Below are 18,837 nucleotides of genomic sequence, written 5' to 3' on the forward strand. Positions count from 1 at the left end.
AGCCCCCAGGAGGTAGAGGCAGGTGGATCTGAGTTCCAGTTTAGCCTGGTCTACGGAGAGAGTTCCAGGACAGCCAGGGTTACACAGAGAAACCCTGTTTTGAAAAAGGAAAGACAGCCGGGCAGTGGTGGCACACGCCTTTAATCCCAGCACTCGGGAGGCAGAGCCAGGTGGATCTCGGTGAGTTCGCGGCCAGCCTGGGCTACCAAGTAAGCTCCAGGAAAGGCGCAAAGCTACACAGAGAAACCCTGTCTCGAAAAACCAAAAAAAAAAAAAAAAAAAAAAAAAAAAAAAAAAAAAAAAAAGAAAAAAAAAAGAAAAAGGAAAGACAATCTCTTCACTCCTCCCCAGTCCCCCACTTCACACTAGCTCAAGATTTTGCTTCCTGTTCTAGTAAATAACTTACCATGTGTCAATCAGCTCCCTGGCTTTAAAGGATTGCTCCTGGGTCAATGCATGTCCTTCAATGAAGGAATTAAGATTAATGAGCTGCACAGAGGCCCCTGAGGACTAAGATGAGAAGGCCAGGGTCTCTGTTGGTAGGGAAGGGAAAAATGAAGATGTTAGTCAGTTTCTGGGTGTGATAGTGAAACATTTACACATTCCAGTGTTGATGAAGACATCTACAAATATAGACAAAACGTGGTAATTTGTGCCGTTTCCTGATGAGAGCCTCAGCTGGTGTTGGTGATGTCATATGATCACACTAGTCACGTGGGTGAAAAATGTAGGTAATGCCAAGACTATACTCAATGTTTGAACAACAGATGTGAATTTTGAGGAAAGGAAAACTATTATCTCAGGCTCAACTATGCTGGCAACAGCAACGTGGAACCTACTGCCTGTCATGGTTTTGATATAAAATGTTCCCCGAGGCCCTCGAAGGATTGTGTGATGAGCACATGATCCTGAGCCATTGGACTGTCAAACTGCTAAACTCGTGAAATCATAGCTGAGTGGGTTGTTGGGAGGTGGTCTAGGTGGAGGAAGTAGGTCACCGGCTGGAGCCCTGGATGAGCCGGTTCTGTTTGGGCTCCTTTGCTCTTGTTACCTGACTGCTGTGAGGTGAGCAGCTTACTTCCGCCACGACCTTTTTGTCTCTCCATAGGTCTAAAAGCAATTGTGCCAGCTGACTGTGGACCGAAGCTTTCCTCCTGCAACTGGGCGCCTTCCCCACCCGAGTGTGTTTCTCAGAGAAACGAGAAGTAACAGACTACACAACAGATTTGAGACAGCTTAGCTGGATGCTCATTTATTGGAAGGCTGAAGCTGGCAGGACAATGCACATGGTTACTTGAGGTCCGGCCTTCATCACAGATTAACTAGACGTTCCGGCTGCCCTTCCTGCAGGCCCCATCATGATGTTCACAGGATGCTGGTCCTGGATCCAGAGACCTGAGGTCATACTTGAAGGAACAGATTGTTCCCTCAGCTCAGTCTTTGGAGTAGAAACCACAAGAGAAAACCAGGTCTAGGAATATTGGCAAGGGCAATACAAACATTTCAAGACAGCACTGTAGAACATAAAGACATTTCCAGGTTTTATTTAGGTATAGAAACTTCTAGAAGTGTTGCTTTTTTCTTTTTAACTACGGCAGAAGTAAGATAGAAAATTATGTTGGCAGCCAGTGAGTGGCATATCCTTGTAATCCTAACATTTGAGACATGGAGGCAGAAGGATTATACATGTTCATAGTCTCCTTCACTACATGGTGAGTTTGAAGCCAGCCCTGGCTACACGAGATTGTCTCAAGAGAGAGAGAGAGAGACAGAGAGAGAGAGAGAGAGAGAGAGAGAGAGAGAGAGAGGGAGGGAGAGAGAGAAGAACGAGGAGGAGGAGGAGGAGGAGGAGAAGCAGAAGCAGCTGTTTGCCTTTTACAGTGTGAAGGAACAAAGGAGGAAGTTAGTTAGAGCAGGGGTGGACGGCCTCCGACTCCGTTGTGCCAGGCTCAGCAGCAGGTAAGTAGCGAGGCAGCATTAGCTCTCGCCAGCTGTACTAAGTCCTCCTCCTCATCAATTACGTCTCACAGGACTGGAGAGATGCTCAGTCATTAAGAGCATTTGCTGCTCTTGCAGAGGACCAGAGTTCAGATACCAGCATCCACACTGTGTGTGTGTGTGTGTGTGTGTGTGTGTGTGTGTGTGTGTATGTGTGTATGTGTGTGTGTGTGTGTGTGTGTGTGTGTGTGTGTGTGTGTGTGTAGATCACAGGACAGCTTTGGGGAGTTGGTTCTGTCCTTCCACCACGTGGGTCCTAGGGATCAAACTGAGCCATCTTGCTAGCCCACCAAGCTAATTTTGCTTCTATAGATATACCTATTTATACCTATTTTGGATAGTCTCTATGTGAAATGTCTCCTAGGACATATGAGCTAATTTTTAGTTACTGTAGTTTGACAGATAACATTTCAAGTCAGTAAAAAAATGACCTTTAGATCTGGGCATAGTGGCATGTGTGCATGATGCTGGCATTTGGGAATCTGAGACAGAAGGACAGAGCAAGTGTAGCTTGGACGACATAGCATAAGCTATATAGAGAGGGGGCAGATTTAAAACATAGTACTGGCCTCTGGAAATCTCTTATTAGGTTCAAGTGACTTATTCCTACTACTGCTTAATTAAAGTAATTTTCTTTCAGAGACCAGGTCTCACCCTGTAGCCCTGGCAGGCTTGGCATTTGCTATATAGGCTGGTCTGGTCTTGACTTACAAAGATCTGACTGCCTCTGCCTCCAATCCTGGGAGCAAAGGCACTTCCATACCTGGCAAGCTGATTTCTAGGGACCTCGGAGACATTACAACCAGCCTTCCAGAAGTCCAAGGGATTATAATGGAACAAAATGATCACTAATACATCAATAAATCTGATAAAAGAAAATCTGAATAGATCTATCATGAGCAAAGAGACTGAACTGATAATGACAAAATTATCACACACACACACCAGGTCTAGACTGCTGCATTGGTGAATCTGAGCAAACATTTAGAGAAGAGTCACATTGGTTTTTTTTTTTTTTTTTTGGTTTTTCGAGACAGGGTTTCTCTGTGTAGCTTTGCGCCTTTCCTGGAACTCACTTGGTAGCCCAGGCTGGCCTCGAACTCAGAGATCCGCCTGGCTCTGCCTCCCGAGTGCTGGGACTAAAGGCGTGCGCCACCACCGCCCGGCGAGTCACATTGGTTTTTAATAAACTCTTCCAAGGAAAAAGCAGAAGCTGTAACACTTCTAATCCTTTCTGTGAGGCAAGAAAACTCCGATCTCAAAACCAGAGAAAGAAAACAGTTTGCCAATGTCTTATAAATAGAGTCAGAGGCTCTCAGAACAAAATCCAGGACATAAAAAGAACAGCACACCGTGACCAGTGAGGCTTCCCCAGGAACGCAAAGTTGGCTTAACATTTAAAAGTAAAATCATGCACTATGTTACTAGAATAAAGGAGGGAAATCTACATAAGATCTTTACAGAGGGTTTGGTGAGATGGCTTATGAGTAATGGTACTTGCCATGCCGGCCTGACCTGAGTTTAGCCCCAGATCCCACTCATGGTGGAAGGAGCGGGCTGACTCCCAACAGCTGTCCTCTGATGGCCACATGTGTGCTGCAGTGTGCGTGCGTGCGTGCGTGCGTGCGTGCATGCGTGCGTGCGTGCACCTGCACTCACATACACATCATATATATAACATCAATAAAAATAAGATAGGGGGCTGGAGAGATGGCTCAGAGGTTAGGAGCATGGACTGTTCTTCCAGAGGTCCTGAGTTCAATTCCCAGCAACCACACGGTAGCTCACAACCACCTGTAATGTGATCTGGTGCCCTCTTCTGGCCTGCAGGCATACGTGCAGGCAGAACACTGTATACATAATAAATAAATATTAAAAAATAGTTTTAAATTCTTGATGGATGCAAAAAAGCCTTTAAAAATGTCACATCCTTTTATAGTGAAAATCATGAAAGCTGGTGAGGTGGCTCACTTGCTGCCCAAGTCTGGTGCCTGGAGTTTAATTCCTAGAACCCAGGTAAGGGTGAAAGGAGAGAACAGATTTCACAAAATTGCCTTCACATCTTCATGAGTGCCATGGCATGCATGCACCTTCAGTAATGTGTAAAAACAGTCTGGGCATGATGTTACTCAAGAGGCAGAGACAAGTGGATCTCTGTGAGCTCCCAGCCAGCCAGGGCTACATAGTGAGACCTTGTTGCCAAAAACAAAACAAAACAACACTCAAGAAGCTAGGAACTCCCTGCCTGATATACAACCTTAAAGTTGAAAACTGCTGAACAGCGTCTTTTCTATTGCTGTGATAAGACATGGCGATCAAGGCAACTTATAGAAGAAAGAGTTTATTTGGGGCTTATAGTTTCAGAGGGTGAGTCTATGACCATCACGGCAGGGAGCATGGCCACAGGCAGGCAGGTGTGACCTTGGAGCAGTAGCTGAGAACTCATATTTCAAGACAATCATGAGGCAGAGAGAGACTCAGAATGAAGTGAGTTTTTTGTAATCTCAAAGCTCATCCCCCCTTCCTGCCCTCACAGCCCCACCCCCTCACCCTGTGACATACCTCCTCCAATAAGGCCACACCTCTCAATCCTTCCTAAACAATTCCATTAACTGAGGGCCAAATATTCAAACATATGAGCCTATGGTAGGTATTCTCATTCAAACCACCACAATCAGGGACCAGAAAAAAAATGATCTTACTCTGTACTGTACTGGAAATTCTATTTAGGGGTGCCAGGGCAGTATGCCACACATGTACACTGACTCTCTTCAGCCTCTTGCTTGCAACCTACGCATGCACTAGTCCCTGGTCACTGACTAGGGCCATGTGTACAAGCCTGGTGGATTCCAGGCAGTGCAGGTGGGTGCATTCCTTCCTAGGCTCTGGGATAATGGGCCAGAAGACTGGCATCTTCTCCTTCACAAGCTCTAGCAGGAAGCAAAGTGCCTGTAACCCCAAGGCAGATGACCTGTAGCTGAAAACAGTGAGGCAGTGGTCAGCCCTGCCAGACAGGATGAATATGCCTCCCTTCTTGCTTCTAAGCGTAAGCAGCTGGTCCCGATGCAAAGGGACAGGGTGATAGATGGGCTGGCTTAGATTCATGGCCCATAGCTTGTGGCCTTAGCAAGAGCTTGAAGAAGCACCTTCAGGGAGAACACAGTGGACAGCATCTCACAGAACTAACAGAACTGGTGTACAAGAAAAAACAAGACACAAAACACAACACTCGGTACCCTGGCTGGCCTGAACTTGCTATGAAAACCAGAGATCTGCCTGCCTCTGCCTCCCAAGTGCTGGATTTAAAGGCTTGAGCCCCACTGGCTTCCCTTTTAAGTACCCTATGTAATGGGGAGAGCTTTGTGCAGCCAGGTCTCCAGCAACTGGCTCTGGGGTGAGCCTTGCAGGAAGGACAAGGTGAGAGCCCTCACCAAGGCGGAGCTGGCCTCACTCAAAAGCATCCATTACACCCAGGTCAGGGAAGCAGGTAGCTACTTCAGTTTTTCTCCCTTCTCTCCTCCAAATCCAACCCCCCAGTCTCATCTCCAGCTCTGTAGCAGACCACCTGCAGTGGCCTCCACTCCTGTCTGCCCCCCATCCCCAGCTGATCTTTTCCTTCAACCTTCCTTCACTTAGCCTGTTACCTCAGCCCCCAACTCCAGCAGGCATTCTGGGGAACCTGGCAGCCCAGCCAGCAGGCGAGCTTCAGATCTTCACCTCCTCCTCTCCTCCAAATCCAATCCCCCAGTTTCATCCCCAGCTCTGTAGCAGACCACCTGTTGTGGCCCTTTCTCACTATCTGTCCCCATTGCCAGGGGACTAAACAGATCCTGGCGGAACACCCTGATTTCCTCCTTCCTGTGGACCCACTCGACCCACACCTCCTAGCCCATCCCCATTCCTCAGTGTCAGCTCCAGTACCCAGAAACACATTTTACCCAGAACCCCTATTGGCTACACCTAGCTTGAATCCAGAAGACTTTCCTATCAGCAACACACAGCTATCACACCCTCCCGCACCCTCCCGAGAGAGTACAAAAGAACCCAAAGAACAAAACACTCGCCCAACGAAGACAAGACCAATTACCAGCACTTAGAATACAATCTAGAATACAATACTTAGAATACAATGAGCCTAGAAGCCAGGGTAAAAGCCCAATCAATAACAGCCAGACAATATGTCTCCTCTAGAACCCAGCAGGCCCCGAATGTTCCAACACAGCTGAAGCACAAGACAGAGACTTTAAAACAGCCTGTATGAAGATGACAGAGTCCTTAAAGAAGAAATGAGTACATCCTTAAAGAAGCTGGGAAAAGACAAACAGTGGGAGGAATGAGTAAAACAGTTCGAGACCTGAAAGTGGAAGTGGAATAATCAATAAAGAAAACCCAAGCTGAGGGAAAGCTGGAAATGAAAAATTTAGGCTCTTGAACGGGAGGCAAGCTTCATTAACAGGATACAAGAAATGGAAGAGAGAATCTCAGGCACTGAATACAGGATAGAAGAAATGGATACCTCAATCAAATAAAATGTTAAATCTGAAAAATCCTGTCACAAAACACCTAGGAAATATGGGACACCATGAAAAGGCCAAATCTAAGAATAGCAGGAATAGAGGAAGGAAAAGAAAGCCAGTTCAAAGGCCCAGAAAATAGTTTCAACAAAACCATAGAAGAAAATTTCCCTAACCTAAAGAAGAAGATGCCCATCAAGGTACAAGAAGCATATACAACACTAAACAGACTGAACCAGGAAAAAGTCCCTTTGGCACATCATAATCAAAGCACTAAATGTACAGAACAAAAAAAGAATATTAAAAGCTGCAAGGGAAAAAGTCCAAATAACATATAAAGACAGACCTATTAGAATAACACCTGACTTCTCAATGGAGATTCTAAAAGCCAGAAGGACCTGGATAGATGTTCTACAAACTCTAAGAGATCACATATGCCAGCCCAGAATACAATACCCAGTAAAACATTCAATCACAAAAGATGGAGAAAATAAGACATTCCATGATAAAACCAAATTTCAGCAATAGCTATCTACCAATCCAGTCCTAGAGAAGGACAAAACTGTAGAACAAAAACTCGAATGTAAAGAGATTAACCACACCCAGGAAAACATAAGATATAAATAATCCAAGAGCAGAAAGTTAAGAGGGGAAACACACACCCCTCCCTCCCTCCCCCTCCCTCCTCCCTCCTCCCTCCCTCCCTCTCCCCCCCCCTCTCCTACCAGCACCACCACAAAACAAAATAACAGGAATCAAACACTGCTCATTGATTTCTCTTTACATCAATGGTCTCGCTCTCCCAATAAAAAGACACAGACTGGGGCTGGAGAGATGGCTCAGAGGTTAAGAGCACTGACTGCTCTTCCAGAGGTCCTGATTTCAATTCCCAGCAACCACATGGTGGCTCACAACCACCCGTAATCAGATCTGGTGCCCTCTTCTGGCCTGCAGTCATACATGCTGTATACATAATAAATAAATAAATCTTTAAAAAAAAAATACACAGACTAACAGAATGGATTAAAAAACAGGATCCAGCTGGGTGGTGGTGGTGGCGGCGGCGGCAGCGGCGGCGCACGCCTTTAATTCCAGCACTTGGGACACAGAAGAAGGTGGATCTCTGTGAGTTTGAGGCCAGCCTGGTCTACAGAGCGAGTTCCAGGACAGCTAGGACTGTTACATAGAGAAACCCTGTCTCAAAAAAAATCAAAAATCAAAAAACAAAAACAAAACAGGATCCATCCTTTGCTGTATCCAAGAAACATTCCTTAATGTCAAGGATGGACATCACCTGGGTAAAAGGATGGGAAAAACTATTTCAAGCAGATGGACCTGAGAAGCAAGCTGGTGTAGCCATTTTAATATCTGGCAAAATAGACTTCAAACCAAAGATAGAGAAGGACATTACATACTCATCAAAAAAAAAATATCCACCAAGAGGACATTGCAATTCATAACATCTATGCACCAAACACAAGAGCACCCCAGTTCATAAAACAAACAAACAAACAAAACTCCATTACTATAGCCTAAATCACACATTGACCTCACACACCGATATTGAGACTTCAATACTCCACTCTCACCAACAGACTGGTCATCTAGACAAAACTAAACAGAGAAATGCTGGAGCTAATTGATGTTATAAACCAAATGTAGGGCTGGAGAGATGGCTCGGAGGTTAAGAGCACCGACTGCTCTTCCAGAGGTCCTGAGTTCAATTCCCAGCACCCACATGGTGGCTCACAACCATCTGTAGTGAGATCTGGCACCCTCTTATTATAAATACATAAATCTTAAAAAAATAAACCAAATGTACCTAACAGAAATTTACAGAACATTTCACCCAGACACAAAAGAATATACCTTCTTCTTAGCCCCTCATGGAACTTTCTCCAAAACTGATCACATACTCGGACACAAAGCAAGTCTCGAGAGACACAAGAACATTAAAATAACATCCTGTATCTTATCTTGCTACCATGGAATAAAGCTGGTACCAACAACAATAGGAACAGCAGAAAGCTCACAAACTCATGGAACCTGAATAACTCTCTACTGGATAAATATCGAGGCAGAAATGAAAGACTTTCTAGAACTGAATGAAAATGACACATGACAGACCCAGACTTATGGGACACAATCACATGGTTATAAGAGGCGAGTTCACAGCACTGAATGTCTGTGTGGGAAACTGGAGAGCTCTCACACTAGCAACAGCACACCTGAAAGCTCTAGAAGAGAAAGAAGAGATCACACTCAACAAAAGTAGAAGACAATATAATCAAACTCAAAGCCGAGACTGATAAAATAGAAACACATACAAACAAAAAATTACAAAGAACCAATGAAACAAAGAATTGGTTCTTTGAGAAAACCAGTAAGATTGACAAATCCCTATCCAAATGAGCTGAAAGGCAGAGAGAAAAAACCCATAGTAACAAAATTATAAATGAAAAGGGGTGGGCATAACAACAGACCCGGAGGAAACCCAGAAAACCATAAGAACATACTTAAAAAATGTCCACTCTACCAAACTGTATAATTTTCAATATATACCACCTACCTATGTTAAATCAAGGTCAGATAAGCAATTTAAACAGATCTGTAACTCCTAATGAAATTGAAGTAGTCATCAAAAGTCTACCAACCAAACAAAGAGCAGGACCAGATGGTTTTAGCACAGAATTCTCCCAGACTTTCAAAGGAGAGTTAGTGCCAATATCCCTCAAATTATTTTACAAAATAGAAACAGAAGGAACATCGCCCAATTTGTTTTACAAGACCACAGTTACCCTGATACCCAAACCACATAAAGACTCAACAAAGAGAATTATGGACCAATTTTCCTTATGAACAAAGATGCAAAAGTAATAAAATACTTGCAAGCTGAATTCAAGAATATATCCAAAAGTTCATCCACCATGATTAATTAGGCTTCATCCCAGAGATGCAGATGTTGTTCAGCATACATAAATTGATAAATATAATCCACCATATAAACAAACTGAAAGTCAAAAACCACATGATCATCTCATTAGATGCAGAAAAGGTCTTTGATGAAATCCAACACCCCTTCATGATAAAAGTCCTGGAGAGATCAGGGATGTAAGGGACATACCTCAACATAATAAAGGCAGTTTGCAGCAAGCCCACAGCCAACATCAACTTAATGGAGAGAAACTCAAAGCAATTCTGCTGAAATCAGGAAGAAGACAAAGTTGTCCACTCTCTCCATACCTATTCAGTATAGCAGTGGAAGTCTTAGCTAGAGCAGTAAGACAATTGAAGGAGATCAAGAGGATATAATTTGGAAAGGAAGAAATCAAAGTATCTTTATTTGCAGGTGATATGGTAGTATACATAAATGACCCGAAAAATTCCACTGGGAAACTCCTACAGCTGATAAACATTTCAGCAAAGTAACAGAATACAAAATAAGTAGCCTTCCTATATACAAACAACAAATAGACTGAGAAAGAAATTAGGGAAGCAACACCCTTCACAACAGCTTGTGAATATTTTGGGGTAAATCTAACCAGGCAAGTGAAAGACTTGTTTGACAAAAACTTTAAGACATTGAAAAAAGAAATTGAAGAAGATGGAAAGATCTCCTATGCATATGGATCAGTAGGATTAATATAGTAAAAATGGCCACCCTACCAAAAGCAATCTACAGATGCAACAAAATTTCCATCATATTCCAACACAACTCTTCACAGATCTGGAAAGGACAATTTTCAGCTTAATGCGGAAACATAAACATCCCAGGATAGCTAAAACAAATGAACTGCTGCAGGTATCACCATCTGTAGGCAGAGTTTCTCTGTGTCTCAGCAGCTGCTCCCAAATAACCACAAAGAGGCTTAATTGTAACTATAAATGATTGGCCAATAGCTCAGGCTTGTTCCTAGCTAACTCTTACAACATAAATTGACCCATTTATATTAGTCTATATTCTGCCGTGTGGCGTCACCTCTCTTTCATCTTACACCTCCTGTTTCCTTTCCATGTCTGACGGGCAACTCCTCTCACCCCTCCCTCCTCCTTCCCAGCATTCTCTCTGCTCCCAAAATCCTGCCTAGCCATTGGCCAATCAGCTTTTTATTAACAATGAGAGCAATGCATATTTACAGTGTACAAAGATTGTTCCACAGCAACCATGCCCAACCTTAAATTGTGTAACAAAACAGCACGGTATTAACACAAAAACAGACATGTCAACCGAGGGAATCAAATTAAAGACCCAGACATAAGTCCACATGTAAGTGTACACCTGACTTTTGATAAAGAAGCAAGAAATACACACAGGAAAAAAAACCCCAGCATCTTCAACAAATGGTGCTGGTCTAACTGGATGTGGCATGTAGAAGAATACAAATAGATCCATATCTATCACCCTGCACAAAACTCAAGTTCAAGTGGATCAAAGACATCATCATAAAACTAGATACACTGAACCTGATAGAAGAGAAAGTGGGGAACAGCCTTGAACTCTTTGGCACAGGAAAAGACTTTCTGAACAGAAGAGTTAGCATAGGCACTAAGATCAATAATTAATATACAGGACCTCATGAAACGGAAAAGTTTCTGCACAGCAAATGACAGCATCATTGGGACAAAGCAGCAGCCTACAGAATAGGAAAAGATTTTTACTAACTACATACCCAATATAGGGCTAATATCCAAAATACATAAAGAACAAAAAAACCCTCAAGATATCAAGAAAACAAACATCTCAATTTAAAAATGGGGTGCAGATCTAAACAGAGAATTATCAAAAGAGGAATCTCAAATGGCTGAGTAACACTTAAAGAAATGTTCAACATCCTTAGTCATCAGGGAAATGCAAATCAAAACAACTCTGAGATTTCATATTACACCCTTCATAATGGCTAAGATCAATAAAACAAACGACAGCTCATGCTGGCGAGGGTGTGGAGTAAGGGGAACACTCATCCATTGCTGGTGTGAGTGCAGACTTGCACAGACACTATGGAAATCAGTGTGGCAGCTTCTCATAAGACGGGAATTGATCCCCCTCAAGACCTCATACCACTCCTTGACATAAACTCAAAGGACACCCCATCTTACCCCAGAGACACTTGCTCAACCACATTCATTGCTGTTCTATTCATAATAGCCAGACAGTAAAAACAACCTAGAAATCCCTCAACAGAAGAGTGGATAAGAAAATGTGGTACATTTACACAATGGAATATTACTGAGCCATTAAAAATTGAAATAATGAAATTTGCAGGCAAATGGGACAAACTAGAAAAAAATCATCCTGAGTGAGGTAACCCAGGCCTAGAAAGACAGATATGGTATGTATTAACTTAAATGTGGATATTAGCTGTTAAGTCAATAATAAACAAGCTGTAATCCATAGCACCACAGAGGTTAGTTATAGAGTGAGGGACTAGGGAGTATGGGTAGATCTCTCTAGGAAAGGGAAATAGAATAGATAGTTATGGATGGATGGGGAGGGAGACTAGAACAGGAGGATTAAAAGGGGAGGGGAAGGAAAGAGAGGGAATATGAAGAGAGACAGCCAAAGTTAAGGGCCATTTGAGGGGTAGTGTGGAAACCTAATACAATAGAAACTTCCTAAAATATCTATATATGAAAGTGATCTAAATGAAATCACTGAATAATGGGGGAGACAAAGCCCCAACTGGACATTCTTGTCACCAAATGGAGCTTCCAGTACTGGGATTGGGTTACATCTAATTGAGTTGTTGGCCAAAGAGGCCCCCATGGAAATCCCCATACAAATCAAACTGTTGCTAAGACTATGAGTTGCTCAAACTGACAGCAAGGCCTCATGGCTGAGGAAAACACACAGACAACTCATTGAACCTGGAGAGGTCAAGCTGGGGCCCACAGACAGCCTTCACCTTTACATGCTAATTTATTCACTACAAGAATGTCCAGTGCACACTACCAAAGGAGAAATGTAAACACTAACCCAGACACAAACACTTTGACCTACAATAGTGCCTGGCCTACAGGATATACAGCTTGTGGGAGTCACCAACCAAGGTGACTTGACTTAAGGCCCGCTCCATGAGCTGGAATCCATGCTCAACACTGCTTGGGTGATGAAAAACCTGAAACCAGAGAGCCCAAGTATCTAGGGTAAAACCAAATACCACTTAAAAAATAATAATCCAGCACCCAGGAGGCAGAGGCAGGCAGATCTGAGTTCCAGGACAGCCAGGGCTATACAGAGAAACTCTGTCTTGAAAAACCAAAACCAAAACCAATTAACCAACCAACCAACCAAACAAACAAACAAAAAACAGAGAGTAGTAGTAAAATGACTCCTAATGGGCCGGGCGGTGGTGGCACATGCCTTTAATCCCAGCACTCGGGAGGCAGAGCCAGGCGGATCTCTGTGAGTTCAAGGCCAGCCTGGCCCACAGAGTGAGTTCCAGGAAAGGCACCAAAGCTACACAGAGAAACCCTGTCTCGAAAAACAAAAACAAACAAACAAACAAAAAACAAAAAAAGAGAAAGAAATAAAATGACTCCTAATGACATTATTAGATTGTAGCTAGGGTTTTCCTGCCTGGCCCACAGTCAGGACAAATCTCTCTCACCCGCCAGTCCCACAGCCGCTCAGACCCAACCAAGTAAACACAGAAACTTATATTGATTACAAGCTGTATGGCCGTGGTAGGCTTCTTGCTAACTGTTCTTATAGCTTAAATTAATCCATTTCCATAAATCTATACCTTGCCATGTGGCTCGTGGCTTACTGGCATCTTCACATGCTGCTTGTCATGGTGGTGGCGGCTGACAGTGACTCTTTCTGCCTTCCTGTTCTTTCTTTTCTCCTGTTAGTCCCGCCTATACTTCCTGCCTAGCCACTGGCCAATCAGTGTTTTATTTATTGACCAATAAGATCAATTTAACGTAGAGACCATTCCACAGCATTAGATCAATGATTTGCTCAGGCCATCATCAGAGAAGCTCCCCCCTGCAGCAATGGGAACAAATACAGAGACCCACAGCTGGACAGTACAATGCGGAGAGTGAGAGACCTTGGAACATTCGGCCCTAAATAAGGTGGCTCTACAAAATCCCTCTCCTCAGGACTCTGGGAACCCTGTGGAAGAGGAGGCAGAAAGAGTGTAAGAGCCAGAGGGGATGGAGGACACCAGAAAGCAAGGCCTTCTAAATCAAAGCTCACATGAACTCACACAGACTGAGGCAGCATGCACAGGGCCTGCATGGGTTTGCACCAGACGGGTGTTCCGAAGTGGACACATGCCCCCATCCCTAACCCAGAAGCAATCTCCAACTGATAACCACTTGCATATGAAAATTTAGCTTCCTCCAAGGGAGTCTCACTGGGGAAACAAATTAATCTTAAGGTTAGGACCCATGCCAGCAATAGACGGCCAACACAAAATGAATGCAATGGCATCTTTGAAGGTTCCTTGTCTCAGAGTGTCAGGGCTTTTCCTTTCAATTTTTTAAAATTTTAATTTAATTTAATTTTTATTTTTGCCCACCAGGCACCAAGTGGCCCATATAGGCAGGGGTGGGGGGTTGGGGGGTGGGCACCACTATGATGAACAGGTATATGGTGGAGAAATGGGAGAGGAGAAGCCAAATGGTCTTGTTCATACACTGTGGGGCCATGTGATGTCAGGCCTGTGCTGCTGCTAAGGGCCATGTCTGGATCTGTGGCCCTACCACAGTGGGGCCTGTGATGACATCATGGCCCGTTACCACCAAGGGCCATACAGATGCCTGAGGTCTGGCCACACCTGAAGCCATGCCGATGTTCAAGGGCCATGATGCCACTGAGGCCATACTAATCTGAGTGCCCTGTGCTGCCACCCGAGACCATGTCGATGTTGGGGGCCCGAGCTGCAGCTGAGGGCCATGTCTAGCTCCATGGCCCTACTGCAGGCAGAATCTATTATGATGTCAGTGGTCCGTGTTATCACTGGAAGTCATGGGACAGCTGGCCCTGGTGGCCTGGGCACAGGAGAGCTGGTCCCACCACTTGCCAGGCACCTCAGTGGGAGAGCTGCACCACACCCCCTCCAAAGCTGGCCTCAGTGCTGTGGACGTGTGGGAGCAGGCCTCCAGACCCTCGACGGCCTTCGGGGAGCTGCCATCCAGCTCCCAAATAAAATACATGGAAATTTATTCTTACTTATGAATGCCTGGCCTTAGCTTGGCTTGTTTCTAGCCAGTTTTTCTAACTTCAATCATCCCATTTCTCTTTAACTACATTTTGCCTCTGGGCTTTTTACCTTTCTTTATTCTATATGTCTTTCTTTCCTTCTTATTCGGTGGCTGGCTGTGTATCTGGGTGACTGGTCCCTGGTGTCCTCCTCTTCTCTCAAACCTAGATTTCGCCTCCTATTTGTTCTTTCTGAGAGCTGGCCTGCAGAAGAGCTGGCTCGACCCCTCACCATCTGTGTGGGAGAGCTGGTCCAGACTGCATGGGCAAGAAAGAGCGGGCCCTGACCGTCACTGAGGGAGGCAGTCCTGGTGGAGGCCCAGACTGACCAACTCAGCTACCACCCAGGTCCACATCCAGAGCTTTGACTTGGCCCACCCCAACATCTAGCCCATCTATGACCTGCTGGAGCACGTGAAGGGGCCGATCCTGCAGAACCACGGCTGCAGGATCTCCATGGGGCCACAGCAGGACATCTGAGAGGAGTCTCAGTGAGGGTCCAGTGTTGATGGTGTAGCAGAAGCCGGAGACCTGAACCAGACCAATGACTCACTGCAATGAACAATTTGCAAGTCAAGTTGTTTGGACACACGGAAGTTCCCAGGCCACTACGACAGATGAATATGTGATGGAGAGGAGTGAAAGATGGAGGGGCAGAGTGTTTTCTTTTTTAAAAATTAGTTTTCTTTGTATTTTATTTTATTCTGTTTTTTGGGGGAGGCTACAAGGGTGGAGGGCAGACATGGAAGGGCTGGGAAATAAGTGGAATTGGGGTACAGGATGGGAAATTCCCAAAGAATCAACAAAAATTATGTCAATATAAAGTTTATCTTATTTTTCAATGTTATTTATATTTTTTCTTCTCTCTTTTTACCCTACAGTTCCCTTGCATGTATATTGTGGATTCTAGTTTAGTGGGTTTTTTGTTGCTGTTTTTTTTTTTTTTTTTGGTTTCTCAAGACAGGGTTTCTCTGTGTAGCCTGTCCTGGAACTCTCTCATTAGACTAGGCTGGCTTTGAACTCACAGAGATCCACCTGCCTCTGCCTCCTGACTGCTGGGATTAAGGTGTGCGCCACCCCCCAACCCCCCCACCCCCGGCTTAGTTTAGTGTTTTCTATGGGATTCCTGAGTGTGTGAGCAAGTAGGTCTTTGCGCCTACGTCAGTTTCTTGTGCCTTTTCTTGAATGACTTTCCTTCTGCTTGTTCTGTCCTATTCTGATGTGTTAGTTTTTGTTTTATCTTATTATATTATACTATATCATATCACATATCATATCATATTATAATCTCTTAGAAGCCTGTTTGTTTTCTTCCTTTTTCCTTCCCTTCTTTTTTGGTTTTTCGATCCAGGGTTTCTCTGTGTAGTGCTGGTTGGCCTGTAACTCACAGAGATCCTCCTGCCTCTGCCTCCTGAGTGCAGGAATGAAATGTGTGAGCCACCACCACCCTGTTTGTTTTCTAAAGAGAGACAGACAGCGGGTGGATCTGGATGAGAGGGGAAGTGGGGAGGAACTGGGAGGAGTAGAGGGAGGGGAAACATGATCAGGATGTATTGTGTGAGAAGAAAATCTTATTTTCAATAAATGGAAGAATAAAAAAAAATGCACCCACTACTCAAAAGCCAGAAGAGGTCAAATACCTTGTCCTCTCTACTCCCCCTTTGCATTAAAGGGGGATTTGGGCCTTTTTGGTCAGACAATAGTTAGATGCCTTGGGCTGGAGAGGTGGCTCAGTGGTTAAGAACTCTGGCTGCTCTTTCAGAGGTCCTGAGTTCAATTCCCGGTACCCACATGGTGGCTCACAATCATTCATACTGGGATCTGATGCCCTCTTCTGGAGTGCAGGTGCACATGCAGGTAGAGCATGCATAAAACACATAAATACAGGTGGTGCACGCCTTTAATCCCAGCACTCAGGAGGCAGAGGCAGGCAGATCTCTGTGAGTTCGAGGCCAGCCTGGTCTCCAAAGCGAGTTCCAGGAAAGGCGCAAAGCTACACAGAGAAACCCTGTCTCGAAAAACCAAAAAAAAAAAAAAAAAAAAAAAGAAAATATTCAGATGCCTGTTGCTACTGCCTGTTGCTACTGCTTCATTACAGACTGGATAATAGTTTACAAAGTTCCTGGTGTTTATTTTTGGACAGGCCTCGGCTGACTTTCAAGGAGTCCTCAGGCCCCTCCCTGGGAAAAGCCTGAGAGGGACTTACAAGTTTCTAGAAATCTGCCCCCCAAATTGGGGTCCTGGGGTGAGCCTTCACAGATGTATCTCTGTGATCTTATGCCTGATCTCCACCCTGCCCTTCTTTAAAGTTTTATATGGACAATTTTTTATTTTTGTATAATTACTGTGTGTGTGCACAATGCATGCACTTCGGTGTGTATGCCAGGGCAGGTGTCAGAAGTCGACCGTGTGGAGTTGGTTCTCTCCTTCCAGCTTCATACGGCTCCTGGGATCCAGCCATGGCTTGCAGGCTCAGCGCCTTCACCAGCCGACTCATCCTGTCAGCCTCCTGATCCTTTACAATATGATTTAGTCTCTGGATCTTGCCCTCCAACAAGTTGTAGAAGTTGAGCAAAGGAAGAGAGTGGGTTTTGTTTACTTGTTTGTTTGTTTGTTTGTTTGTTAAGTAAGGTATGGTTGACAGTCCTCTGAGCTGGGCCATGGTGGGATGTTTTAAGGCAGGCACACACTGCCAAATGATGCCATCTTTGTGGTTCTGGGGCTCCAACCCACAATTCTGTTTTGTTACGGACTAGATCCATAAAAAACTTAAGGAATTGTTTCTCTGCCAACACTGGAGAATGCCATGTTTTTATAAAACACTTTGGCAGATGGATATATTTTCTCACTCTTAAAAATATCTACTTTATTTTTGTGTATGTGTGATGTGCACATGTGTGCGGGTGCCCACTGAGGCCAGCAGAGGGTGCTGGATTCCCTGGAGCCAGAGTTACAGGCAGTTGTGAGCCACCTAACATGGGTACTGGGAGACAAACCCTGGTCCTCTGCAAGAGCAGCAGGTGTTCTTAACCAGTGACCCATCTCTCTGGCTCTCTCTCTCTCTCTCTCTCTCTCTCTCTCTCTCTCTCTCTCTCTCTCCTTCCTTCCTTCCTTCCTTTCTTTTTTTTTGAGACAAGGCCTCACTGTGTAACCCTGGATGGCTTGAAACTCTGTAGACCAGGCTGCCCTTAAATTCACAGAGATCCACCTGCTTCTGCCTCCCAAGTACTGGGATTAAAGACCTGGCCTTGATTTTTTTTTTTTTTTTTTTTTAAAGAGATAATCTTTACCGGGTTTGAACCTCCAGCTTGGATCTCAATGAAGATGCTGTTTTTGCTGTTGATAGGATTAAAGATTAAACCCTAAGTTAGAAAATAAAAGATTGTTAAGTGCTTTGCAGGCTGCTGGAGGAGAAAGTCATTGGTGCTCTTACCCAGCGGTGAATCCTGCATGCGACTAGTACTGACTAGCCAGGCAGGACGTGCTCATTGGTGCAATGGCGGCATGGGCATTATGGGGTAACCAAATTCTTTCTGATTGCAGTTGAAGCCTACTTCACAGAAGGGATTTTTTTTTTTAAGTGTATGAGAGTTTTGCCTGGATGTATTTATGTGCACCATATGCATGAAGTGCCTGCAGAGGTCAGAAGAGGGAGTCAGATCCTCTGGAACCAGAGTTAAAACCTAGCACCACTATATGAGTGCTGGGAACCAACCTGGGTCCTCGAGGGCAGAAAGTGCTCTCAACCACTGGGCAATTTCTCCAGCCCCAGGAGGCATTTCTTGCCTGACTGTAAACCTGGCTGAAAGCCCATGGCCCTGGAGTTCATAGGCTCTAGGTGAAGGGAACCTATTACAGTTGTTTGGATCTGTTTCAAACTGCTTTCTAAATACTTAAGAGCCACAAATCCATGCTGTTCTCAGCCTTGGTAAGCTACTTCCTGCAGTGGGCAACAGTTAACATGGAGTCTTATAAACAATCAAAGTGCTGAGAATAAATCACTGTTGACTGCTTAGCTCTAGGTGGGACTCGGAGAACATCCTGAAGAAAGGGCAGAAAGAACGGAAGGGCTGGAGGATGGGAGCAGAGCTGTGCAGTGCCATCTTCCGGGCATGG

The 18,837-nt window shown here is 44.6% G+C and overlaps 1 protein-coding gene across 1 annotated transcript in view; it reads right to left on the reverse strand.

Moving 5' to 3' along the window:
- Mapk3 (mitogen-activated protein kinase 3) overlaps positions 1 to 14,306 on the reverse strand; it is a 41,256-nt gene extending 26,950 nt beyond the window's left edge. Inside the window, exon 1 of the mRNA XM_028885491.2 lies at positions 14,223 to 14,306. Coding sequence (XP_028741324.2) covers positions 14,223 to 14,306 — 84 coding nt within the window. The remainder of the gene's footprint in view (positions 1 to 14,222) is intronic.
- Positions 14,307 to 18,837: the final 4,531 nt, after the last annotated feature.

This window comes from Peromyscus leucopus, chromosome 1, assembly GCF_004664715.2.
Source record: "Peromyscus leucopus breed LL Stock chromosome 1, UCI_PerLeu_2.1, whole genome shotgun sequence".
NCBI classification, from domain to species: domain Eukaryota; kingdom Metazoa; phylum Chordata; class Mammalia; order Rodentia; family Cricetidae; genus Peromyscus; species Peromyscus leucopus.